The 19,560-nt window shown below is 45.5% G+C and overlaps 1 protein-coding gene across 3 annotated transcripts; it reads left to right on the forward strand.

Annotated features, from left to right (window-relative positions):
- The first annotated feature begins 2,086 nt into the window (after nt 1-2,086).
- On the forward strand, nt 2,087-18,037 carry LOC146072709 (uncharacterized). Of its 3 annotated transcripts, none has more exons than XM_083179903.1 (3): nt 2,088-2,188; nt 11,352-11,421; nt 15,383-18,037. In XM_083179903.1, exons 2-3 carry the CDS (start codon nt 11,382-11,384, stop codon nt 16,720-16,722), a joined length of 1,380 nt encoding a protein of 459 aa, XP_083036029.1. In that variant the 5' UTR covers nt 2,088-2,188; nt 11,352-11,381; the 3' UTR covers nt 16,723-18,037. The 3 variants fall into 3 exon arrangements, with proteins under 3 accessions (XP_083036028.1, XP_083036029.1, XP_083036030.1); XM_083179904.1 differs by having other exon boundaries at nt 2,101-2,188; nt 11,355-11,421; XM_083179902.1 differs by lacking the exon at nt 11,352-11,421 and having other exon boundaries at nt 2,087-2,188.
- The last annotated feature ends 1,523 nt before the right edge of the window (nt 18,038-19,560 follow it).

The raw sequence follows: 19,560 nt of genomic DNA on the forward strand, positions 1-19,560 counted from the left end.
CGACCAGACCGGTTTCATTGCAGGCCGTCATTCGGTCCTCAACGTTAGGAAGGTCATTGCCGCTGTCCAACACCTTCACAACAGGTCTGTCCTAACACCTATTGACCCAGAAAAGGCCTTCGACCTTGTCCTATGGCCCCACTTATATAAAATGATGGAAAGATTTGGTATCCCCCTGGAATTCATCTCCTATATAAAGCTGTTATATACTTCAACAGTATCCCAAATTATATGTAATGGACAGATATCAGATTATTTTAATCTCCACAGGGGTACGAGGCAGGGTTGCCCTTTATCCCCCCCCCCTACTTTTTGCTATAGCCATCGAACCTCTGGCGATGCTGCTGCAACGCTCCCCTGACTTCCAGGGGATTAAAATATCTGGATACGAATTAAAAGTATCCCTCTTCGCAGATGACATGCTGCTATATGTTACTAACCCCATGTCCTCAATTCCGGCGATACTCTCGATAATTGATGGCTTTGGCGCTGAATCAGGCTACAAAGTCATTTTAGATAAATCAGATATCATGCTATTGGGAAGCTACTCAATGGACCCAACGTCCTCCCCCATCTTAGCACAACTCAAAACCAAAGCGACACAGTTAAAATACCTAGGGGTCCATATAGCATATAAGGGGCCTGATAGCATATAAGGGGCCTGATTCTGCATTGCTCGCTAAGCAGCGTACATTCCGTGCCTAGGGAGCCCATAAACACCAAACGCCTGCCCCCCACCCCACCGCCGATCCCCTCTGTACTCGAACACATCCCCTCACATGCAGCCAAAGGTAGAGAAATCATTCGATGGTCACTGACCATCAAATGATTCCTCTCCCCTTTGGGAAAAAAAGTCAGTCTAAACTGATTTTTATGTCTGTTGTAGTCGGCTGAAGCCATGTGACATCAGCCGCCCACCATGAGCAGGCATAGTCCCACCAGCGTTCCAAGGGGCAGAATTTGGATAGCAATGTCTGATCCTGAAGTGGCCCCAAGAAACATTTATCTTTTAACAAGAATTTCTGTCAGGGCGCCCCAGGCGGTGTGTGTGTGTGGGGGGGTCGCCCCGGCGCTCACCCTGTCAATGGAGAAGGGGGGGTGCCGGGCGTGCGGTGGCCTGGCTAAACAGTAGCCGTGGGAGGGGGGGTGTTGGGCGGCTGCTACACAGAGGGGGAAAGGGGTGCCAGGCGTGCGTCAGACACGGCTAGTGTGCTACACAGTAGCTGGGGAGGGGGGGTGTCGGGCAGCTGCTACACAGGGGGGGGGGGGATGCTATGCTTGCGGACTCACCCCAGCCTGACGAGTCACTCCACGGGGGGCAGCGATGGGCGATGCGGCGGCGACAGGGGTGGAGGCGCGGGACAGCTGCTCCAACTTCTGTCCTCCAGTGGCCTGCGCAAATGCCTAGGGCTGCCTAGCGGTGGCGCCGGCCCTGATTGATGTAGACAAATGAGTAAGTGTTTACCCAGTCTTGCTGGCATTTAAAAATTGGTATCAAACATTTTATATTAGTATATGTGTTCTAACCAATGAAACACAACAGTTTTCATCGAGTATTACCAATTATAAAAAATAAAAATAAAATAACAACAATGTACTAGTAAAGAAACAGCTGAGTAAGGTAGGCTTTCCAGAGCTGTCGTAGTACTATAAGATACATCAATTGTGCTGTCGAGGCATGCTGACACTTTATGCTTATTGCTGTAATACATTTTTGACTGACTAATTTAGCAATATACTTTACAGTATAGTGTGGATAAAACCAGCAATTCAGCCCTTGCATACGATACCTTCCTAATACATGAAAAACATTGCTAAATAAACCAAAATGTTGCCAATGGGGGACAATCTATTTTCATGTTTACCTTATAATGATCACTATTGACCACTTCCCCGGTACTCCTATATTGTTATTAGCTATTATCGTTTGATATTTGCAGAAAAACTACATGTCCCGTGAACCCTCACGGTGATCACCTTCATTTTAACCAAAGGGCAGAGCGTTGGTGAAGCTTAACAGTGAATGCTGGGAAATGTAGTTTAAACCATGCTGCTGTTCCCTGTACACGTTAGACCATAGTTCCCATAATGCCGGTGGGGTGTGAGCCCTGCGCTGGGGAACAGGAGCGCTGCGCCCGGCCTCCTCCGATATACTGCACATCACACATGTCCAGTACAAAGGCAGCAGGTAATAGTTTTCCTTGTGCACATTTGCCATCACGGATTGCGCTGGGCAACAATACCCCTTGTCGAATTTCAATCTTTTTTTTTTTTTTTTTGTAGCAAGTAATCATTTAAAAATGCTGATCACACCCAACGTACCGTTGCTTTTATAAAATGATGTTACCAGATATTCCAGATTCGCTTAACTATTCGCAGACCCCAGCAGATATGCTTACACATGTTCTATGGCACAGTGAGAACAAAGTGAGTAGTATAGTGCAATGCAAACACTGATAAATAAAATACTGATGATAATAATCATTATGCACTGTATAGTGATGCTGAGTATTTCTGTACACTAATAATGCACAATTTGCACCGTATAATTGTGCAGAATTTATATACTAATAGTAACTGTGCACTATATAGTAATGTTGACTATCTCTACACTAATAATGAACGTATGTACTGTGTAATGGTCTGAAAATCTGTATACACTGATAATGATCACATAGCACAATATAATGATGCTATTATACACTGATAATGATCACTCATTCCTGTTTGGAGAGCATGCACAGTACGAATTCACACAGTATAGGTTTCACAAACGGGAATGATCAGCTCTACATCATTAAAGGTGCATTATGCAAAAGGCTCTATATCAATCAATAATACAAAAGTCCGGCAGGTTCATCTATTATTTAGATTAGAATTTTTGCAGATGTAAAACAAAAGTACCTTTGATGACGAAATTGTACATATTCACATTTGCACCATAAAGAACGTAGGGCGTGCAAATGTAACTTTATAAATTGCAAGCACATAAAAGGCATTCAAATCTGGCACATCAAAGGGCAACAGTCCTGCCAGTATATGGTGGCAATGCCATGACAGTGCTCGAGATGTGCTCCATTTCTGAGCTATTATTTAGCATCCAATTGCTTCAACAGTGCACAGTTGATACAATATAATTATAATGGTTTAGCGATATTATCAGCAGAGGATTCTCATTATCAAAATGAATGACTCTTCTCAAATTCTTCCACTCCAGAAGGTACATGTAACAAAGTCTAAACAATCAATGTGTAGTTCAATTTTTTAAGGGAAAGTCCACCCACAAGGGCGTGAGAATTTCAAATCCACTTTAGATGATCCTTTTGTAGGTTAAGTAATACTGCTGTTTATATTGGTTCACCACATAAGAAATATGATATAATAATTTGAACATGTATGCTTACATGCAACCAGTTTGTGACCTGCACATACAGGTCTCTTTAGGGGTTGATATATATACCAAACACATCCACACCTCCTGTGTTCTCGAGTGCTTACATGTATGTTTACATTCACATGCGCAGGAATTCTCACATAAAGGTATCTTTCACAGTAGACAGACTTATGGGTTAAAGGATACCTGTCACCCCCTTTTACTACCCCCAACTAACCCCTAGGCTATGTAGTATAGGTCTATGTAAGCTGTGCTGTGTTTTTTTTTTTTTTTTTTAAGCGCTGTTTTACTCACTAGAACGGCTTGAAATCCTTCCAGCGTCCCCTGTATCCAAGGGGAGCTGAGTCCGTTGCTAGGGATCGAGTCAAATTCTTCAAAAACGTCCCTCCCCCTGTGTGCTAAGCATCACGGCCCTGTGATGCTTTCTCAGCCCCCTTCCTCCTTCTCCCCCTCCCCTTTGCTGAGATCTCGCAGCTGCGCGCAAGTTTCCCTGAAGCCGTCCTGGCAATCTCCATAGTCCCATCCTCCGATGTCATCAGGCCGCGCACCTGTGTGATTCCAGACAGTACAATCAGTACACGCCGCACTCACCGATCAGCGAGGGATGACAGGAAACAGGCAGCAGCAGCGACGAGTCTTCCTTCTGTCTTCTCTCCGCGGCGTGTACTGATTGTACTGTCTGGAATCACACAGGTGCGCGGCCTGATGACATCGGAGGGTGGGACTATGGAGATTGCCAGGACGGCTTCAGGGAAACTTGCGCGCAGCTGCGAGATCTCAGCAAAGGGGAGGGGGAGAAGGAGGAAGTAAAGGGGGCTGAGAAAGCATCACAGGGGAGTGTCCGTTAGCCCACATTGGGACGGACATTTCCAGATTATGCTAATGAAGGCAACAGCGCGAATGGATGATACACGGTAATGAAAAGGTTTTTTTTAGTTTGAAAAGCGGATTCTGCGTTGCTGTACTCTGTACTAGTAGACATGGGGGTTAGTTTGGGGTCCTTGATGGGGGTGACAGGAACCCTTTAATATCCACACAAAAAAATCTAATGCTGTGTACACACGGTCCAATTTCCTTTCCGATGTTGACGATATAGTCAACATCGGATTGGCATCGGAATCGGATGCAGATCGCAAGGTTTTAACCCTTGCGATCCCGATGCGCGTTCACGTATCGGAAGCCAGAAAGTCTTGGCTGCCTTGTCTATATAGTGCAGATCTGCACTATATAGTCAAGATAGGATGCAAATCGGATGTGCCTTAAGATCCTATCCATGATCCTATCTGATCGGATCGTGGATAGGATCTTAAGGCACATCTACCGTGTGTACACAAGAGTGGCACCACACCAACGCGTTTCGACTGGAGGGTCTTTTTCAAGGTGCAGGCAGGGGCTTTGAATAGTCCCCAGTTGATGACATCAGCATCTTTTTTGGCAAGCACCCAATAATTGTATCTGGCTGCTGCAGTAATAATAACAACTTATTCTGACAATTTTGTACTTAACTGAAAAGAAGGGTGTCAAAAGGTGACAGTATGGAACACAAAAAAGGTTTTTGGGGCACACTTATGAAATACAGAAAATTCAGAGAATCAGGAGAATATTAAGATTTAACTTTTATTGGTAAGGCCAAAAAACATACATATTACTTTATTGCAAAAAAGATGCATCCAGTAATTATTCAATACATGTACATCACACAGTCATTGATTGCTTGACTCGCTTGAGACGCATCAGTGATCAAGCCTCAGCGAAACACGTGTCTGTGGGACGCGCAGGACACCCCCCCCCCCTCTTTTCCCGACTCCGTACCCTATCCCTCCTAATCTCCTGGACAAAGTGTCGGACCGACATCTGCAGCCGGGCATTGCCCGAGTCTATCTACTCTACCAGCAGCTCAGTCCGCTGTATCCAGGGCGTCATGCTGTATCTTCATAATTGCTGCGGATTAAATTGTATCGGGCATTGCCAGGGTTTGCCTGCTCTATCAGCGGCTCTGTCCGCCTTATTCTGGGCATCATGCTGTATCTCTATAATTGCCGCAGACCAACTTCTGGCATCAGAGGCATTGTAAATTAGTTCCTCTTCTCGGCACTGTTTTATGTTCAGCAGTTAGCATATTTGACCAGCGAATGGCCACACTACTATTCCACCTAATATACTGCTAAGGGATCATTTATTTGTCTTTAACTGTGAGCGCAATCTAACTTTAGAAGTCCTTCACCTACACCACGGCATTTATTCATTAATATCTTGTCTGGGTTTTTTGTCTGGCTAATTTATAGCATTTAAACCATTGTGTGGATATATATATATATATATATATATATATATATATATATATATATATATATATATATATATATATATATATATATATATATATATATATATATATATACAGGGCTATTTTTGTGGCGGAACGGTCCGGAACGCCGTTCCTGAAGTTCAATTGAAAAATGACCTCACCAGGAACGGCGTTCCGGTAGTTCAACGCCGGGCGCAGGCTGCACCGTGCCTGCACGCACAGAAATTATCTACAATGATAATCTCTGTTTCCGCAGTGGCAAGGAAGATGTACTTCCTGCCACCGCCCCTTGGCCTCCTACTCCATGGATGCGGCTGACGTCAGTGTCAGCGCGCGTCCATGGTGACTCCTGCGCCCTCCTCCCGCTGAGACACGCTGTCAAGCCCGGCCCCCGCCTGCCTCTCTTATTGCTCTCTCCCGCCGGCGCCCGGTGGCGGGTTGCACAATAAGGGGTTAGGAGGGCCAGTCAGTTGATCCAGGCTCTCCCCATCCCCTAATCCCTCTCTGGTGACACTGGTGCTGGGGCTCACGTCACAACCTAGTGACCAGCCCTGGCGTGCAAACTAACAGTAAACCTAACTGCTGCGATCGAGAGCAGCAGCGTGCTGTGACGCTGAGGCACGCCGACGCAATACAGCACATCTGCAGGGATTAGGGAAGATAGCCGCTGGAGCCAGGGCACGGCGGGCAGGAGGCAAGGCACCTGAGACCTGGTGGGAGGCCGTCCGCGGAGAGCTGGTGGAAGGGGAGGCCTGGCTGGCACTGGATACCCAGCGGTAGACCTGTCCCTGGAGACCCGGCGCTGCTGGAGGTAACCAAACTTTACTAAAGGGAAAGTGGAAAGGACTCTGTCTCCCCTTTCTCTCTTTCCCTCTCCCCGTCTCCCCCTCTCTCTCTCTCTGTCTCCTCTCTCTCTCTCTGTCTCCTCTCTCTCTCTCTGTCTCCTCTCTCTCTCTCTGTCTCCTCTCTGTCTCCTCTCTCTCTCTCTCTCTGTCTCATCCCTCTCTCACTCATCCCTCTCTCTCTCTCTCTATGTCTCATCCCTCTCTCTATCTGTCTCATCCCTCCCTCTCTCTCTCTGTGTCTCATCTCCCTCTCTCTCTGTCTCATTCCTTTCTCTCTCTGTGTCTCATCCCCCCTCTCTCTCTCTGTGTCTCATCCCCCTCTCTGTGTCTCATCCCCCTCTCTGTCTCATCCCCCTCTCTGTGTCTCATCCCCCTCTCTGTGTCTCATCCCCCTCTCTGTGTCTCATCCCTCTCTCTGTGTGTGTCTCATCCCTCTCTCTCTCCATCTCATCCCTCTCTCCGTCTCATCCCTCTCTCTCTCGCCAACGCCATACAGCACATCTGCAGGGAAGCTAGCCGCTGGAGCCGGGGCACGGCGGGCAGGAGGCAAGGCACCTGAGACCTGGTGGGAGGCCGTCCGCAGAGAGCCGGCAGAAGGGGAGGCCTGGCTGGCACTGTATACCCAGCGGTAGACCTGTCCCTGGAGACCCGGCGCTGCTGGAGGTAACCAAACTTTACTAAAGGGAAAGTGGAATGGACTCTGTCTCCCCTTTCTCTCTTTCCCTCTCCCCGTCTCCCCCCTCTCTCTCTCTCTCCGTCTCCTCTCTCTCTCTCTCTCCGTCTCCTCTCTCTCTCTCTGTCTCATCCCTCCCTCTCTCTCTCTCTGTGTCTCATCTCCCTCTCTCTCTCTGTCTCATCCCTTTCTCTCTCTGTGTCTCATCCCCCCTCTCTCTCTCTCTGTCTCATCCCCCTCTCTGTGTGTGTCTCATCCCCCTCTCTGTGTGTGTCTCATCCCCCTCTCTGTGTGTGTCTCATCCTCCTCTCTGTGTGTGTTTCATCCCTCTCTCTGTGTGTGTCTCATCCCTCTCTCTGTGTGTCTCATCCCTCTCTCTGTGTGTGTGTCTCATCCCTCTCTCTCTCTCTCTCTCTCTCTCCGTCTCATCCCTCTCTCTCTCACGCTGACGCCATACAGCACATCTGCAGGGAAGCTGATCCTCCCCTCTCTCCCTGCCATTCTCTCTCTCACACCTCTCTTTCTCTATCTTGCTCCTCACTACAATTCCCCAACCCTAAAAGGGTGTACACGCTGGGTGATTCTTCCAAGCGATTTTTGACTACATTGTCAAAATCGCTTGGAAGGTTTGCCTGAATCGCCCCACACAGCGGGTGATAGTGATGTGTGGCTCCGCAGCATCGCTATCACCCGGCCAAATAGACAGTGGAGGCAAGAATATTTTTTCTTTACTTTGTATTTGTCTGTGGCTCTCGTGGTTAGCAGGATGTAGTTAGCCGTCTCTCTAATGGCTTAACATTTAGAACTCTGTGGACCCCAGAGCAAAATCTTGAACGGGGCCCCCTATACTGTTGTTATTAAAATGTTATTACAGTGCCGTGTGCACATAGGACTCAGTTCCGGCGAATTCGACTGAGCGCCATGTGTATCAAGATGTACTTGATAATGTACTCAATACACATGGTGCTCGGTCGAATTCCCCGGAACTGAGCTCTGTGTGCACAAGGCACTGTAATTACATTTTAATGACAACAGTATAGGGGGCCCCGTTCAAGATTTTGCTATGGGGCCCACAGATTTCTAGTTACGCCTCTGGGCCTTATGTATAATGGGTGTCTCTGTGTGGGCCTTATGAATAATGGGCATCTGTGTGCGGCATATGTATAACGGGCATCTCTGTGTGCGGCATATGTATAACGGGCATATCTGTGTGCGGCATATGTATAATGGCCATCTCTGTGAGTGGCATATGTATAACAGGCATCTCTGTGTGCGGCATATGTATAATAAGTGTTACAGTGTGGGGCATATGTATAATGGCATCACGGTGTGGGGCATATGTATAATGGGCATCACGGTGTGGGGCATATGTATAATGGGCTTGACGGTGTGGGGCATATGTATAATGGGCTTGACGGTGTGGGGCATATGTATAATGGGCATCACAGTGTGTGGCATATGTATAATGCAAATCTCTGTGTGTGGTATATGTATAATAAGCGTGACGGAGTGAGGAATTATGTTTTTTCTTTTTTTTTATCTCTCTCTCTTTTTTTAAATGTAATGCCACGCCCCTTTTGTAGCTCCTCCCACATCACCGCCCACTTTCTGCCCCCGCCCACAGTTCCTGAACCTATTTTCCTACAAAAATAGCACTGTATATATATATATATATATATATATATATATATATATATATATATATATATATATATATATATATATATATATATATATATATATATATATATATATATATATATATATACACCTATTTGACAATTAATTGCCTAACAACCCCCGGATGAACAGGGTGATCGGTCATTTTCATATACTGACACCCGGAGCACTCTCCTTGACTTGGCTGGAGGGTAAATTTCATCAATCTAACTACTGTGTTAATAAAATTACTGTGATAACCCTTTTATGTATTTCTGTACATTTGGAACAGCAGCTGTCTCAAGGGAGGTTTTGTTTTGTTCCTGCAACCATCCACTACCCAATGCCTAGTAAGATGTGGACAGCAGATGTGGGACCATTGCATGATATTCCCCCCTTCTGCACTTTTTCCTATTATTTAATTACTCTCTCACTTGCCATACTGTGGTAATTTTTCTCTGCAATGCCAAGGTGGTAACAGGGAAAACGCCAACTGACTGGACAAGAAGCAGAAGTATATTCAAGCGCATACCTCATTGACTTTGCTCTCCAGCCAATCAAAAAAGTCTACAGCCATACTTCACTGGATCGCCTGAAAACTTCTGAACTCAGAAACTAAGCAGTGATAGGCTGGACTAATACCTATCTGGAAGACCAATAGGGAATATCCAGTGCTGCAGCCAATTATGACAACAGAAGCAGGACAGTTTAGAGCAGGGGTGTCCAATCTTTTTGCGACGAGGGTCAGTTTTGGTAAGGTGAAAATGTGAGGGGGCCGACCATTCAGCCTGACATTCTTTGAATCATTAATCACATCAGAATGGTCCCCCACTCTGCCCCCATTCACTTTATGTCCCCCAGCCTACCCTCCTTCTCTGCATTTCCTCCAGCCTGCCCCCATTCACTGTATGTCCCCCACTCTGCCCCCTCCACTGTATATTTCCCTGCCTGACCATCTTTCTCTGTATGTCCCCCAGCCTGCTCCTCCTTCACTGTATGTCCACCATTCACTGTATGTTCCCCACTCTGTACCCATTCACTCTGTCCCCCAGCCTGCCCCCCCTTCTCTGAATGTCCATCACTGCCTCCATTCACTGAATGTCCCAAAGCCTGACCCTCTTTCACTGTATGTCCCCCAATGTGCCCTCATTCACTGTATGACTCCCATTCACTATGTCCCACAGCCTGCCCCCCCTTCTCTGAATGTCCATCACTGCCTCCATTCACTGTCCCCAGCCTGACCCTCCTTCACTGTATGTCCCCCACTCTGCCCCCATTGACTGTATGTCCCCCTGCCTGCCCCCTCCCTTCTCTTTATGTTTCCCAGCCCCTTGTGTGAGCCAGAGGATGGAGAGGCAAAGCAGGAACTGCAAGGACAGGGGATGCTTGGGCTCCCGCTGCCGCCCTCCACTCTGCATTTTACGGGAGCAAGCTTCCCCCTTGCTGCCCCCCTCCCCAAACACTGCTGTCACTGTGATTGTGGAGGAGGGTGATATACAATTGCAGCTGCAGGGGTTGGATGCATACTCACCTGAAAGACGCCAAATACATCTCACTGTGGCGGCCTACACCTCCTCACTGCTGCAGACAGCAAGGTAAAGGCACGCTCGCCGAGGCTCCACCTTCAGTGCTGTGTGTCCCCCATCTGATGCTCCACCCGCTTCTGGCTGGAGGCTGCGGGCCGCTTGAAATGACAGCACGGGCTGCAATTGGCCCCTGCGCCGGACTTTGGACAAGTCTGGTCTAGAGGGTGTTGCATGTTATTCATCATTCTTTCTTCTTCTCTGCTTGAACTCTGTATTTAATCTTTGTCTTTTTTCTTAATTCTGGAGACCACTCAAGTGGGGTGTGTCCTGCGCCACAACAACTGATATAATTACTTGCATCTGTTATAAAGGTAGCTCATAATTTACTATCCTAAATTGCCTTTCAAAGACTACATATGTATTAGGATTGATTTTCACATTTTGAGAAAACCTTGTTGAGCTTAAATAATCTTAATCAGTTGTTAAAAACATTTCGCTTACCAACACGCTAAGAAACCCATTCCTGGGTATCTCCTGTCTCCATGTTTTAAAGACGTGAGAGTCAATCAATCAATGACTGTGTGATGTACATGTATTTTTTTGCAATAAATGAATATGTATGTTTTTTTAGCCATACCAATAAAAGTTCAATCTTAATCTTCTCATGATTCTCTGAATTTTCTATATTTCATAAGTGTCCCCCAAAAAACTTTTTTGTGTTCCTTACTGTCACCCTTTGACACCCTTCTTTTCAGTTAATTTCTGAACCTTCTTTGGGAGCACCGCCAACTCTATACTGCTGTAAAATCAGAGGTATAATATCAGCAGTTCTCATGTTGGTTTCTGTCTAATTTTGTTTATTAACCTATTAATTCATATAACCTGTGCCAACCCATCCCCCATCATAATAAATGTTGTACTTAAATAAGCCTTACCTTTTTTTTAGCAGGAAGGAAAGTCCTGAGGAATACTCATCATGGACAGAATAACTGAGAAAAATATTACAGATTCCTATGGTAGGACAGTGTGTGGTTTATAGAAATAAACTCATGCTCATTACAGTGAGAAAAAAGTTATAAACCAACAGCATTATTTGTATCAATAAATGGTCAGATATATACCAAATATATAGGTGTTGTCTCAAACTGTGTGTTGGCTACACCTTATGGTGTCCCGAGTAGGTCACAGGTGTTGTGTCTTACATAATGATAGTGACGTTGCACCCCCCCCCCCCCCAAAAAAAAAAAAAAAAAGAATAAAAAAAAAAGTCCTACATATAGTATGTTCTCTGGCCAATCAGCAGCCCAAGGGGAGAAGAGTATGCCTTCCTGCACATCCCATGATACAGGATGCACTCTGACCAATCAGCAGAGATAAAAGTGTGCCTTTCTGCTTGCCCCCCCCCCCAATCAACTTGACAAATCAATGTCCAATATGCCCCAAGGCATCCTGTAGCATCAGTTAGGACAGAGGAGCAGGTTGCCAGCCTCTGTCTGGCTGTGGAAACTTATGGGGCATACACATGGGGTGATTAAAGCCCCATTTCTAAGCAATCTGACTAGCTTGCTTAGACATTATGCATGTGTAAGCACCTGGATAGGGTTACCTGGTGGGATGCGGTGGGGGTCGTGTTTCCCCGGTCTGACGGATTCCAGTCAGGAGTCTTCTCGTGATACAGGATGGTGGCACAGAACAGTCGACAAAAGAATTACTTTGACCTTTTATTGTAACACAGCCACTGGGAACGGCTGCCTTCTTTACGTAATGACATCACAACAATTCCACAATATCAGAATACAATCAATGCAATACAACTCACACTATGCATACAAATGTGATATACCATAAAAGGACAATGGAGCTACCGGTAACTCTGAGTTACTCCGTACTCGGCCTATCACTGCAGTTTGAGAAACTACTTCCAATACGCTGCTGGACCGGTGAGCTGGTCCACTAATTTACACCTGGATACAGTGATAATACCGAGCGAACATTACAACCAACTGTTATACTAACAAATAGTTTTAGCGAATTACCATAAAATCAATACTCGACTCACTCTAAGTACCCGGGTACACTCTCTGTTAATAAGACCGGTCAGTCCCGACGGAGGCCTATGCATAGGACTTAATGTAGTTGCCGGCTTTTCCTATTAATTCTATATGAGGTCGCAGTTTGGTCCTTAAGCCACCGGGTGGCACTAGTGTTCCATTAACTATACTTTAAAGGTGAAGAAAAAGTGAACTATCACAAATCCCGAGGGATTGTCCTAGCTTCTCCATGGGTTTTCACTAAACCCACTACAGTGGCAATTCTGGGATTCTGCTATGAGGAATGGGTAAAGACGGTGAAGGGGAGGTCTTGAGAAAGACTGGAGAGGTCTTGACTCCGGCTGGGGTCAGTGAATCTTCGCCCATCGCTGTGTACCCTCCGGGGACTGCTAGTGCGGGCGCCTCAGCGTTGCCACACTCAGCTACACAGGGCCGCTGGCTGTACTAGGTGTCGGGCAGGCAACCTAACTGGGTGTGCTAGTTGGGGGCAGTGTGCAGTAGTGTAGTGTACCTGTAGCTGGTGCTGGTTCTGACCAGTCTCTGCCTCCTGTCTTCTCTGGTGTCCAGACTCTGCTGTGTGCTGGGCTCTCACTGCTGAGCCTTGAGCTGCTGTATTCTCTTGGACTGTGTGCACTCTGCATGATTGGCTCCTTCTCTAACAGGCCTCACAGGCTGTCATTTATTGCTCGAACTCTCTGCTGCTGAAGCGTCTGGCAGGTCAGGGGTCACAGATGCCACGCTGTTGTCCTCCTCTCTCTATACAGGAGTTCTCCACACACTCACAGGCTACACTGCTTACTCCTTACGCACAGTGTCACTCAGCTGCAGGAGAAGTCTCCTCTTCATGTGCTAGCTTTCCTCCTACTCTCAAGCTGCTGGCTCAGGTCACCTCTGACCTCTCTCTTCCTGTCACACTCCAGCCTGTCTGGGTTTAACTCTTTAGGGCTGAGCTCTGCCTGGTGCTAAGGTATATTAACCCCTGGTTAACTGGAATACACGGCACCTATTATTCCACAGTTATGGGGTGTTACACATGGATCCCTCTGTGTATATGGCCACCGGTGATGCACGGTGGTCCCATGCACCGCTATCGCCTGACTAGATTTATGACTAGATCTGCATACAGAGAACACTGGCTATGACAGATTGCTTAGCATCGATCTGTGCAGCGAGATAACTGCATCACTTAGCACAGTCTCTGTCGCCCTGTGTGTACGGGGCTATACAGTTTGTGCATGCACAGTGTCGGCTACCCAATGATGTGGCTGGGATGTAACACGCAGAGGTAGTCGTTATTGCTACTGCTATACCTATGAGTTACAGTTAGTGCATAGCAGGAAACTAAATATAAAGGAAAAAGTCCATTGCGACACAAGCTGTAAAACAATGCTCCATTCATTCTGTCCCCCAGCCTGTCCCCCCAAGTCACACTTATGAAATAAATTATTGAGTTTTGGTCCTTTCTTGTGTGTTCACATTGCATAACTCACAACATTGGAGATTGCCAAAGCCGAAAAATGGGCTATGAGACCCTGGCGGAGTGAACAAACCATGGATAGGCATGGACAGGTTCCTAGTGGGTACACCTGCCAATCCCTATCAAATTGGGAAGAATACCCTACATCCGGGATGATGGGGTAGTCTCCTCAAACTGATAAGTATGGAAGATATGAGAAAGCACCTTAAAGGATTGCTGACTCTTTTCAAAGCTATGATTTATTCAATAGATTTTTATAAATAAATATATTTATACAAAATGTTTACATAGAAGATCTCTGTACACCCTGTTTGCTAGTGCCTGCTGCACACAGTAGTTAAATAGCCAATTAGAAACAGGAAACAATAGGGGAGATGTATTAAAGGCCCCCATACATTAGGCCAACTTGTCCGAAGGACAGGTCAGACCTAATTTCCCCTGACCTCCCCCAGCAGCTGCCCGGGAGAGTTTACTAACGATTTGTCACTTCATGTGCCATTTTTTACATGGGATAAATTCTGCTGCGGGGGCATACACACTGGGCAAAAACGACCCAGTGTGCATGAACCTTAACAGTGATCATAAAAAATAATAAAACAAATGTATGGCCAAATTCTAGTATGAGTGTATAATGTTAGACATTAGGGGGGAAATTTAATAGGATGATAGATCAGAAAGTGAGAGATTTGGTAAGAAGTCTCCAGTTTTTTTTTAAAGCGGCAATCATTTACACTGCAGAACCGGTTTGATTTTGCAGTGTAAATGAATGCCGCTTTAAAAAAAAAAAAAAACCTGGAGATTTCTTTGCAAAGCTCTCTCTTTTTGAATCTCTCATCCTATTAATACTCCTTTCACACTGCACTTGTTAAACCCTATATTGCCATTTTTTCCCACTTCAAAACGTTTAAGGCTGCAGTGGGAAAGTGCCAGAGTTGATTTACCGGTTAAAGTTAACCGGTATTTTAAAATGTTTAAAAAGCAGAGTCCTACACGTTTCAGATCCGTTTCGTATGCAGTGAGAATGGCTCTGAAACGGTATTTAGTAAAAACAACAGACTACAGACCTGTGATAGGCTGTCCCCTGCATTCTGCCTTGAAACGTGTTGAGGGGATTAAACGGGTTGACTGATGTGAATGGTACTTAAACGGTATTTAAAACGGTAATCTACTGCAATGTGAAGTCTCAGACCCGTTTTAAATACCGTTTAAAAATACAGTTTTTTAAAACGTTTTGGCAGTGTGAAAGCGGTATAAATGTCACCCTACATGCACACGTGTTATATGTATATGCTATTTTGCTAATGAATTCTGGATCATAACATTACTTGGAATATCTTTAATTCTGAAATTCCTGAAATTTGTGGATATTTGCAGTGCGTTGTTTGTTCTTATTAGGAATTTTCATGTACAATTACTTTCTAACTTCGTATGCTGGTGTTTGTCTTGCAGACTGCAGCTCCCTGTGTCAGAATAAAATAAAGGACACTGAGATTGATATCTATTATACTGGTTGGTCAATGGGAGAGACCATTCCACCGTATTACACTGCTGAAAATAATTTCTCCGCTCCTACCAACACTTCTAAAATGCCCATAAGGGATTCTGCACTATGTGTAAAAGACAATACAGCCACTGCCAAGGACATCCAGAGTCAAGAAACATTAGGAACACAAACCACCACAAACTCTAGTCAATTTGTTTCAACCACCAACATAAAACCTGTTGAAAAACCTCAAGAAGTTGCTCCTTTAAAAACCAGAGAGAGTGGTAAACACTTGTGGGATAAACCAAAGTATATCTATAAACACTTACATCAGAAAGAGCAGAAGCATTATATTTGTTTCGAGTGCGGGAAAAGCTTCATCTACCGGTCTTATCTTGTGGTCCATCAACGGACACATACCGGGGAGAGGATGTATGTATGTAGAGAGTGCGGAAAGGGTTTCACCCGCAACTCTTACCTTGTAATACACAGAAGATCCCATACAGGGGAGAAACCATTTCCATGTGGAGTGTGTGGGAAGAGTTTTACAAGTAATGTAAGTTTGGTTAAGCACCAAAAAACACACAATGAGGTAAAACCGTATGCATGCATACAGTGTGGCAAAAGCTTCACAGATAGTTCCAACTATGTTCGACACCAGATAATTCACACAGGGGAGAAACCTTACATTTGCACTGTTTGTGGGAAGAGCTTCACTAGGAATTCTCACTTAATTTTACACCAGAGAACGCACACAGGAGAGAGGCCATACCACTGCTCTCACTGTGATAAATCCTTTACCAGCAGCTCTAATCTTGCCAGTCACCAGAAAACACACTCCAGCAAAAAGCCATTTGTGTGTAAGGATTGTGGGAAAACCTTTACTCAGAAATCCTACTTGGCCACTCATATGCGAAGTCACAGCGGGGAGAAGCCGTTTGTCTGTGATTGTGGGAAACGGTTTGTGGTGAGGTCTTCTTTGGTCACGCATCAGGCCAAGCATACTGGAGAGCGCCCCTTTGGATGTAACTTGTGTAGCAAACGATACATACGCAGGTCTCACCTCAATGCTCACAAGAAGACACATCAAGCTGTGAGGCCGCACGGGTGCCCTAAGTGTGACAAGACTGTTACTCGACAATCACATCTTCTGGTCCATCGGAGAATCCACAGAAGAGAGAAACCGTACCCATGTATAGAGTGCGGTGACAGCTTTACGTGCAATTCTGCTCTATTCACACATCAAAAGAACCATCAAGTGCTCTTGAGGGTTGCGGTAGAAGAACATAAGGAGAACAATCAGTAAAATGATAAATAGATCGCAAGGAACCCAGGTATGCTAAAACTGAAGAAACTGGCCATTAAAAAACTGCATCGTTATCACAGAGGCAAAGATGCTCCACAGAGAGGGACTTCATTTTTTTTAACAAAGCTCTACACATAATAGGACCACATTTAACCCTGTTTTAACATTGCATACTTAATGTATACTGTTTCATGTTGAGCTTGGCCTTCCTTAGCTCTGCCCCACAAGCTGTTGCAGTTATTTACATGCCCAGTTTTCACTTTTTTTATTTATACACAGTGGCGGTTTTTACCTGTGGGCGGCAGGGCTGCAGTCCCCCAGGTAATATCTGCCATGGTTCTCTGCCTAAGTGAAGGCAGATGCGGTCTGTGAGACTGCTCTGACTACACTGTGACTGGCATTGACTTGCTATTGGATGTCCGACCTGCCAGTCACTCAAGGCAGTCCCATTGGGAGGTTTTCCTTCCCTGCGGAATCCCTCTCTATCCGTAGCTACAGGGCAGCCCCCAAAATGGGTTCTGCGCATGTGCAGTACTGTGGATGATACTGCGCATGTTCCGGATCCGGGACCCTGAATATGCCTCCGGGGGCTGCTGCAAAGGCAGCCCATGGAGGCTGGGGCCAGCACATGCACAGCATGTAAGAAGTTACTGTGCATGCGCTGGCCCCGTGCAGGGGTCCGGCGGCTGGGACCAGGAATCATTTGCGGTGGCAGCAGCGGGGAGCAGAGCAGCAGGGGAGGTGGGGTTTTCATCGTGGCAGCCCCCCTCCTCAGCAGAGGTAAGAGCCGCCGCTGTTTATACATTTTCCTTTCCTATAGAATAAAAAGAGTTTGACAATGAAGTGACCAAAACAGTTCTATGTGGCTGAGTATACCTCAAGTAATAAGACTTTCATTGCACAGTTTACTTATTGTGTAATTTATACCCCTATTACACCGCTAAAAAATCCGGGTCAGCTGCAGGTCAGACCCGGATCATCGGCGGTGTAAATGGGGTATATCCGTGTCCATTTACACGGGTCCTTTACCCAGGTCCTAACCTGAGTAGAACCCGGACAGGACCCGTGTAAATGGTCCCGCTGCGGGTGCAGGCACCCTCAGCGGGTCCACAGCGTGCAGTGCTGGGAAAGATGTGCCCAGCTGCTGCGGGAGGAGGGGGTCCCTGCGGCTGCTGAGCGTACCTGTCAGCCTGCGGTCGGAGCTCAGCGGAGGGGATGATGTGCGGGAGGAGGAGGGTCCCTGTGGCTGCTGAGGGTACCTGTCAGCCTGCGGTCGGAGCTCAGCGGAGGGGATGATGTGCGTCGCTGCTGTACCACCCCCCGGCAGCCGGTCCCTGCAGCGAATGGACAGTCAGTGTCGGCGGTCCCTCTGGCGCATGGGAACTAGTACTGGTTCCCATGCGCCAGAGGGACCACTGACTGTACATTCGCCGCAGGAACTTCGCGGCTGCGGGGAGAGGTACAGCAGCGGCGCACATCATCCCCTCCGCTGAGCTCTGACCGCAGGCTGAAAGGTACCCCCCCTCCTCCCAGCACCCGGGGACAGCACTCCCCATCTACCCCCTTAAAAATTGTATTCAAACAGTAGTAATTATTTATATATATTATTTATTTCTATAAATATATATATATATTATATTTATATAAATTATATATATATATATATATATATATATATATATATATATATATATATATATATATATATATATATATATATATATATATAGCATGACCATGGGACAGGGCTGCACACACTTACTCCATAAATGGAAGGGAGTGCTGAAACTCACAAAATGGTATAACACAAAAGACTGTATTAGAGAGCCAGCCAGCTGGCTCTCTAATACAGTCTTTTATATATATATATATATATATATATATATATATATATACAGGTATTTGATAGAAGAAACAAACGCGGCACTCTGGGAATTTCAAAACGTGTATTACAGCATAGAAAAAGCTTCCAACGTTTCGGGGTATAACCCCTTTGTCAAGGATATTTGTGCACAAATATCCTTGACAAAGGGGTTATACCCCGAAACGTTGGAAGCTTTTTCTATGCTGTAATACACGTTTTGAAATTCCCAGAGTGCCGCGTTTGTTTCTTCTATCAAATACCTGTACATTACTGTTCCGGAGGGCACCTGGGTCCATTGATTTGCTGGAGGAGTGCCAGGCCTACACCTACCTCTCTCTCTATATATATATATATATATATATATATATATATATATATATATATATATATATATATATATATATATAATGTTAAGAGGTCCGACACTCTTTACTGGCACCTGCTTTGCTGGTATAACTTGGCCTGGGTGCCCGCTGTTCACTGGACAGTACCAGTGCTTGTATATCTCATGTAAGAAATAGCGTCACTCCAGGTACTTTGGTGAAAATACTTTACTGCAAGTCTACAGTGTTTCTGTCCTGAAAACGGGCTCTGGCCCGAAACACTGTAGACTTGCAGTAAAGTATTTTCACCAAAGTACCTGGAGTGACGCTATTTCTTACATGAGATATATATATATATATATATATATATATATATATATATATATATATATATATATATATATATATATATATATAGAGAGAGAGAGAGAAAGCAGGGAATAGAGAGCGCTTGAGCCACCAGCTCAGACTTCCACCAATAGCAGTTAAATATAATACAATACAATTTGTAATCGTAAAACCAGAGTGTTTTTATTAAAAAAATTCTCAAGTATCACATCTGAAGATGGTATTTCTTTTGGAAACGTATAGTCAACAACCCAACGCGTTTCGTCTTTACAAAGACTTCATCAGGGGTTTAACAATATTCTT

This window comes from Crinia signifera, chromosome 4, assembly GCF_055691185.1.
Source record: "Crinia signifera chromosome 4, ASM5569118v1, whole genome shotgun sequence".
Classification (NCBI taxonomy): Eukaryota; Metazoa; Chordata; class Amphibia; order Anura; family Myobatrachidae; genus Crinia; species Crinia signifera.